General features: G+C 41.4%; 3 protein-coding genes across 3 annotated transcripts in view; 2 read left to right on the forward strand and 1 right to left on the reverse strand.

Moving 5' to 3' along the window:
* Positions 1-145: 145 nt before the first annotated feature.
* LOC119420517 lies at positions 146-2,806 on the forward strand. The gene is made up of 4 exons (XM_037687925.1): positions 146-456; positions 541-620; positions 922-976; positions 1,189-2,806. Exons 1-4 carry the CDS (start codon positions 196-198, stop codon positions 1,687-1,689), a joined length of 897 nt encoding a protein of 298 aa, XP_037543853.1. The 5' UTR covers positions 146-195; the 3' UTR covers positions 1,690-2,806.
* LOC119420516 lies at positions 1,795-4,294 on the reverse strand. The gene is made up of 3 exons (XM_037687924.1): positions 3,574-4,294; positions 2,660-2,795; positions 1,795-2,584 (listed from the first exon to the last, which is right to left on the reverse strand). The coding sequence occupies exons 1-3, from the start codon at positions 4,191-4,193 to the stop codon at positions 1,829-1,831; spliced, it is 1,512 nt and encodes a 503-aa protein (XP_037543852.1). The 5' UTR covers positions 4,194-4,294; the 3' UTR covers positions 1,795-1,828.
* A 1,157-nt stretch (positions 4,295-5,451) lies between these two features.
* Positions 5,452-7,248, forward strand: part of bicdl2l (bicaudal-D-related protein 2-like) — a 7,234-nt gene continuing 5,437 nt past the window's right edge. The window contains exons 1-3 of the mRNA XM_037687347.1: positions 5,452-6,037; positions 6,609-6,728; positions 6,807-6,965. Coding sequence (XP_037543275.1) covers positions 5,495-6,037; positions 6,609-6,728; positions 6,807-6,965 — 822 coding nt within the window. The 5' untranslated portion in view covers positions 5,452-5,494. The remainder of the gene's footprint in view (positions 6,038-6,608; positions 6,729-6,806; positions 6,966-7,248) is intronic.

Consider the following 7,248-nt stretch of genomic DNA (forward strand, 5'->3'; position numbering starts at 1 on the left):
CTGGGTTAAAAGTGTTTTGAAATCAAGTTATCTTTATCTCATCCATTCATTTAAGATGTAATCTTGTGATAATTGTATTACACTACTCTTGACCTTCATAGAACATACTCCAAACTAAATATATAATCACATAACATGATACTATGGTTCTATGACATTAGTTATAAAAAAATATTTGGGAAGCAAGATTGCATCATGAAAGAATGGCTGATGAGTGACCAAGCTAAGATAATAAGTTCTTACTATGACATTCTTATGCAGGTGGTCCTGAAAGACTCGTGTCCTGTGGAGCTGATTCACCACAGCTGTACGTGTGTTGCTGGTGCAGCATTATGCAACCACTGTGTGGCTTTGCTGTTCCAGTCAGCACATTATTCTGAGCTGAAACTGTCAGTGGTCCCCCCTGTACTAAGCTGTCCAGAAGGAGAACAGCAGTGGCACAAGCCCAGAACTTTAGTAAGTTTTCTCTTCAATAATAGACTCAATTTATTACATTTTCTTGCCGTATAACTTGTAACTGTGTCATGGATAACTGAATAGGGTATAAAACCTGGCCCCGTGGACAAGATGACTGTGCTGTCTGCTAAACCGAAGAGTGGAGCAACAACAGAGGGTGTAAGGTAAAAAAAAATCAATAAAAAATTCTGATGTATTACAACAGTGTTTCTCAACCCTGGTCCTCAAGGCACACTGCTCTGCATGCTTTATAGATTTCCCTGCATTAACACAGCTGATACAGTTGTTAATCAGTTACCAACTGAAATGAGCTGTGTTTAAGCAGGGACAAATCTCAAACATGCAGGACAGTGTGCCTTGAGGACCAGGCTTGAAAAACACTATTATTTTATGTTTCATATCTGAACGAAATGCAGGTGGGTATTCTATTTTTGACTCATGTTCTTTTCTTATTTATATACACAGGAGCACACTCTACAAAGGCCTTAGTGGGGATTTGCCGGACCTTTCTGTCCTTAGAGTAAGTAGTTGTTTTTAAATTACTGATAAATAAAAATGAAATTAACAGTAGGCTACAATGTACTAACAAAGAGTTGTAGACTTACCGGTGTATTGAATAATTTTATTTTCAAGTGCTGTCTCTTTGTAAAGTGTAGAATTTTTGAGGGCTTAAAATTAGTTGATATACATGTATTTTACATTTTATTGAAATAATTGTTTTCACTTTCCCAGGTGTCCGAGGTGTATGAAGATTTTGCAGCAGCTGATGCACCAATGATCTGCAGCATGGGAATCAGCCATGAATTTCCCCTTGTTGACTCTGCCCTTGGCAAAGTTCAGGCTGGAAGTCCTCTGTCCTACCAACAGCCAGCAACAGCAAAGAGAGACATGTCCTTCCATGCTGCACCACCCCGTCCATCTCTGCCTCTTAAGAACTACCACCTACAGCCATCAAAAAGCATGTTTGTTTGTTCTGAACCACAACAGCTACACCTTAAAAGTATGGAGGTCACCTGGGACATGGTGAATAAACTAAAAAAAACTCATGTTTACTATTGGCAGGTTCAGGGGCAGATGCTAATAACTGGGATGAACTGGTGTGATTTTGTTGTCTCAGCTGAGGAAGATATTCTTATTCAAAGAATTTATGCAGACACTAATGTGATGGATTCAATCAAACACAAAGTAGACAGATATTTTTTCTATGTTTACCTGCAGAAATGTCTAAATTAGGAGTTTGATCAAATCAAATGTACAAATTTGTTTCAAAATATTTCCATCATGAATATCTATTTACAAATGTAAGACAATGTCAATGTAAGTAAATGACAGCATTTTCTGTTTCTTCAAGACTGTGCCATCAGCTTTTCTGTCAAACTTCATATCTCCATTTCCTGACCAAAGGTCCATTTTGGTAATTTGACAGGAGACAGGCAACTGTAAAAATTTGGTTTATGCTTCCTGCAATGGAGAGAGGGATAGTGGAATCAAAGAGTTTATTTTCTTTAACTCTTCTTATTAACCTCTCAACATGCACCCTCAAACGGGCAATGGACTGGGTCTTCAAAACGTCGACCTCTGACATTTGGGCCCTCTTGGAGAGGAAGGCAGGACGATGAACAGTCCCAGGTACGAGATCATCCACCAAGAATCCCTTGTCCACCATGATGGCCATGTCCAGTGTCAAGAGTGATGTAATCCCTGATTGACGGAACACTTCCTTGTCACTCATGGAACCCTCAAACAGTGCTGACACAAATGTCAGGGCTCCGTGAGGAGACATGCCCACCATGGCCTTAAAGGTACAGTGGGATTTGTAGGTGGAGAAGACTTCACTCTGGAGGAGCAGGGATGAAGGTGTTTGACACCGTAGTTCTGTACAGTCCAGGATAACTTGTGTGTCACTGTAGCGGCCATCAAAATCCTGTGGAAGACTGGAACTCACAGCTGCAGGAGACATCCACACACAAATTGAGCCCAATAAGCAGTACAGGAAGTTGGCCCATGTCACAATAATGCGGCTGACTGTTGCTCTGTGGATGTTAAATCGATGGCCCAGTTCCCTCTGGGTACATCCAGTAGACAGGTAGGAGAGGAAAAGAAAAAGCTCATCTATTGGCAGCAGTTTCTGGACAGAAAATTATTTAAATGTTAGTTCAAAACCAGCATTCTCATTGTGTGTGTGTGTGTGTGTGTAACTTACAGTTGGTCTGGTAAAAGGGGTTTCAGTTGTTGTACTCATGACGTCGGTTTTCTTTGCTCTGGTGACCCTGACCATTTTGGCTGTTGCTGCCTCGATCAAGTTCCAAAACGCCTTCAGATGCTCATATGAGGGGAACCTAAAACACATTTAAAAAAAAAATAATATATATATATATATATATATATATATATATAAACTGTCACTCTCCACATTTATAACTGTGAAAACAGTTTTCAAATTTTGACACGGTACAACTAAGAACATAAATATCTTTCTTTGAAATTTTATGTTGTAAAGTGGAAAGAAAATTATACATGATTTGAAGGTTTGTAATTTTTTTATAAATTGAAAACTATTTTGAGCACAAATGTTCAGCCCCCTTAAATCAGAGAGTAACTTCTAGTCTTCATAAGTTTCCTGATGATTGCTAATGGCATAATAGTCAGCCTGTGTGTCATCTAATCACAGAAACCAACTATTTTCACCGACCTGAGGCTGTCACTAGCTGCTGTATTTGTATTTGACATTAGTTTACACACGGGTGGACTCCATAGCCATTTGTAATCATTAAAGCTATTTCTGAAGGAATATTGGTTACAGAAAAGGGAGCCGATTACTCTTACACACCACACTTTTCAGTATCATTTGTAAATACAGTACTACTAGTACTAGTACTAGTACTACTACTACTACTACTAATAATAATAATAATAATAATAATAATAATAATAATAATAATGTGTTACATTATGTATAATTTCATTTCCACTAGTAAGTGTGTACTTGTGTTGGTCTCTCAAAGAAAATTACAATGAAATTGTTTTTGGTTGTAATGTGACAAAATATACAATGACTCAAAGCGTATTAATTTTTTTCAGAGGCATAACGTAATATTTAGATTTTACAACTCTGACCTGGTGTAAAATCTGATGTCTTCTGGTGACGTAGAAAAACGTTCCAGTCCAAACGGCTTTTGAAGACTACAGGATCGGAGCTGCTCTTTCAGTTGCTCAATTTCTCTCAGCATGCTGTGATATTGCTCCCGGTCAACACACACGGTTCTGCTGGCGCCGTAGTCATGGTCCACGACCATAGGTACCATGACGGGTGGTTCATTGTCCTCAATTGGATCCGCCGAATCAGGTTCTGGATTAGATGGTCGACAACGGCGCTCCCAAACACCTGCTCGTGTCTTCCTGCTGTATTTGTTCCACTCAAATAATGATGGAACCGACCCAGCTGCTAAAATTCGTCTTCCCTTTTCTGTAGTAATTACTTCATTCTCCAGGAAATGTCGGCTACATACCTTGGTGTGAGGAGTTACCGTAAATCCCTCTCTTCTGATTTTTTGCAGCCAGCACAAACGAAGGCTTGTCTCCTTAGGGAAACGGTGAAAGCTCAAACGGCTATTATAGCGACCTGAAGACGAGCAAAGCGGCACACAACAGTGCTCCTTAGACCCAAACACCGTCGGCTGAAATCTAAAGCTGCCACGCACGTTATATTTTTGTTTATTTGACGCAGCAACACTCATTTTAGTTGTTTATCTCTGGGATGACAGGATACAGGAATTAAACCGGAAACTGGAATGCCGACATCCGGTCAAAGCGGAAGTGATTCAGGACGCATGTGCACAGAGCCTATTGAACGCACCATTATTATAACTAGTGGAGGCGTTTCCTGTTGTCAAGTCTTGATGCTTGCTAAGCTAATTGCTAACTGCAAATCTGTCTATATCTTTTTGGGTAAAAATATCGAATGCTTTTCCTGTTCAAAATAAAAACAAATTTATATGTCATTGTTAAAATTAGCTGATTGTTTAAATTAGCTTGCACTCCAATGGTAAGTGCTAACGGAATTAAATTAGCTTCCAACCATTTTGACTCACTAGTTGTATTCTTGCTAATGCTAACGGGACTCATCTTAAAATGTTACTTAAATGTCTAAAATTAAAATGAGAACAGCTCATAGAAAATCTGATCATTTTATCAATGAAAGATTAAAAAAACCATTAAAAATATATTAAGTCTATTTATCGTAATTTACGTGTTGTCCTTCATAATTAGGTTTGACTTATTTAAAGTAAAGTGAACCACTGGAGAAGGATCACAATCAGCTGTCTGAATATTTTACTTCAAAGATGATCCACTTTTAATAATAATAATAATAAAAAAAGTGCTCAGTTTGATTTACAGTTTTTATCCTGCTTCATTTTGTTGCATCAAGACAAACTTGGTCTATAATCAAAATGAGCAGAATTACTCAAAATTAAAATAAAAGTTTTAGCTGGTTGCTAACTCGTCTGCTCATGCATGGAAGAGATTTGTCACCAAAATGCCCCTTTATCTTTAAGAAACTGGTGTTTTCCCCAAAAGCCCTCAAATACTAAAATTAACCTGATGACTCATCAAGAATGTGTTGGTAAAATTAGCAACACTGTAAATGATTCCATTCACCATCGCAGGATTTCTGCTTCGTTGTTTGATAATAAAAAGTTGCTATAAGCAGCTGTCCTGCGTCAAACCTAAATATCTTGACGTGCTGAAGGTTTAGACCTCATCCCTTTGTCTCCTGCTGCTCTGGAATGTTTGCACGCCGTGCGTTTGTCCAACCACCAAAGAGGAAGAATGCAGAGCTTGAAGCCACAGCCTCCGGTGACATCACATCATGTCATGCCTGTAAGGACGGGCACAGTTCAGGTAGAACAAGTTCAGCTGCATTCTGATCATCCTCCTGCCTCCTCCTTGTTCTCTCGTCTTTTATTTCCCATGTGTGTGTAAAGACACACTCTTAGTACATTCAGAAGGTTTACCGGATACTTCTGCCGAGCTGATCATGGATTATTCTCAGTCTTTTTCAGAACTGAACGAGATGCTGAGGCCGCGCTTCTCCACCAGCGATCAGATCTACTCTTCCCTGAACAGACTGGAAATCAGAAAGCTGGACTCGTTCAAGAGCAGACACAGGCCAGCCATCCTGTTGACAGGACCAGAGCACAACGTCTCCAGAACAGAACCAGAGAGTCCGCGGGAGCCTAACATCTTTGACGAGCACGAGGAGGTGGTCTGTGATGGCCGAGAAGACAACAGTTCTGCTGATCTGATGTTCTTTACCAACGTGTGCCCCTTCGGTGATTTGAGTTTAAAAGACTTTGAGAGTGAGGAGCTGAACAATGATAACAGCAGCACCACGCAGTCTGAGGAGACCGACAGCACCGGGGAGATGGTCTCGGAGGGAACAAGAGACTCGTCAGAGGCAGAGGTCGGTGTAGGAGAGAGCTCCTTCCAGAAGTGCTACGCCGACAAGACCTTACCGGACCTGGTGAAGAGTGGCAGGCCGCTGTGCAGACGCAGAACGGTGGGACATGTCTCAGAGACGGTGGGTAAACGTTTTTTTTTTAATACGTGTAGACCATAAAAATGAGGACTATCCTCAGGGGAATTGTTTGCCAGTGCAGGAGTTTAAAAGGACCTCGTCAGACCTGTAATACTGGGAGGGGACGGGCCCAATTGTCTCTCAGGAGTTCCACGATCACATGAAAAAGGCACTAAACGAGAGATGCAGTTTTCCTAGAAGTTGTCCCTCAACATTTTGACGTATAATCATGCCATGCGTGACGTCTGAGCGCACTAAAGCTCTGCAGGAGTGATGAATGATTTTTATACGAGGTGCTTTATGAGCCTGCGATGGTGACGGCTTCATTTGTGGCTGAGAGTGTCAAGATGAAACCAGCACTGGTGGGAAACCTTATCTTATCTTCGTGTCATTTTTATGGGTTTTGTCTTAACGTGTGCAGCGTTTCTAAGCTGACGTAATCTTTGTTCTCAGGAATCCAGATGAGCAGTTTCTGTTTACATTGTGTTGAAATGTCATGAATCTGTGTTTTTGTCTTGTGACCGTTTGCCCAGCAATAAACTCGCGCATGCTTTCCTGTTTGTATTATTTGTAGCTTAAGGAGGTGCGCAGAGAAGTGGAGCTGTCTCGGAAACGAAGCATCAAACTTAAGGCTCAAGTGGACAAACTACAGGAGAGCAGAGATGGACTGGGCTGGAGCCAGCACCGAGAGAACGTGAGGTTCACACACGCACCGCTTCCGGACACAACGTGCACCTGCGGGGCTCGTAGTAACCGTCTGTTCTTACGGCAGGTCACAGAGGAGGTTCTGTCTGTTGTGAGGCTGCTGCACCCGCTGGTGGAGCTGGAATCCAGCCACCCCGAGCCCGCTCGTGGAGAAAACCGCCTGGACGCCGCTCTGGCTCAGCTGCAGTTTATGGCTCGCAAACTGGCAATCAGCCACACCAGTCAGGTGAGGAAAACACCTGCAGGGTTTAAACAGGTCTCTCTTGTAAATGAGTCCAAGTGGCTCAATGAGACTAACCTGCTTAAATAAAGGTTGAAAAAAAAAACCTCTCTAGAGCGTTCCTTTCCCCTGCAGTCCTGGTTTCAGGTGGTTTTAATGGACATGCCTCCTACAAGAGTGTTTGCTTGGATTGTGAAGAATCAGGTGTCAAAGGTGGAAAATTGTTTTCATCAAAGGTTTTCAGTTACAGTTACTTGTGGCTCCTTGGACTGATGAAGTCCTTTGGATG

The sequence above is a fragment of the Nematolebias whitei genome, chromosome 14 (assembly GCF_014905685.2).
Source record: "Nematolebias whitei isolate Nwh7 chromosome 14, NemWhi1, whole genome shotgun sequence".
NCBI classification, from domain to species: Eukaryota; Metazoa; Chordata; class Actinopteri; order Cyprinodontiformes; family Rivulidae; genus Nematolebias; species Nematolebias whitei.

Excerpts from the sequence above, each read along its gene's own strand:
- LOC119420517 (XM_037687925.1), top strand. The coding sequence starts at position 196 with ATGAAAGAATGGCTGATGAGTGACCAAGCTAAGATAATAAGTTCTTAC. Across the intron at positions 457-540 it reads GGCACAAGCCCAGAACTTTA|GGTATAAAACCTGGCCCCGT; the intron begins GTAAGTTTTCTC and ends ATAACTGAATAG. Across the intron at positions 621-921 it reads GCAACAACAGAGGGTGTAAG|GAGCACACTCTACAAAGGCC; the intron begins GTAAAAAAAAAT and ends TTATATACACAG.
- LOC119420516 (XM_037687924.1), bottom strand. The coding sequence starts at position 4,193 with ATGAGTGTTGCTGCGTCAAATAAACAAAAATATAACGTGCGTGGCAGC. Across the intron at positions 2,796-3,573 it reads GACATCAGATTTTACACCAG|GTTCCCCTCATATGAGCATC; the intron begins GTCAGAGTTGTA and ends AATGTGTTTTAG. Across the intron at positions 2,585-2,659 it reads CCCCTTTTACCAGACCAACT|AAACTGCTGCCAATAGATGA; the intron begins GTAAGTTACACA and ends TTTTCTGTCCAG.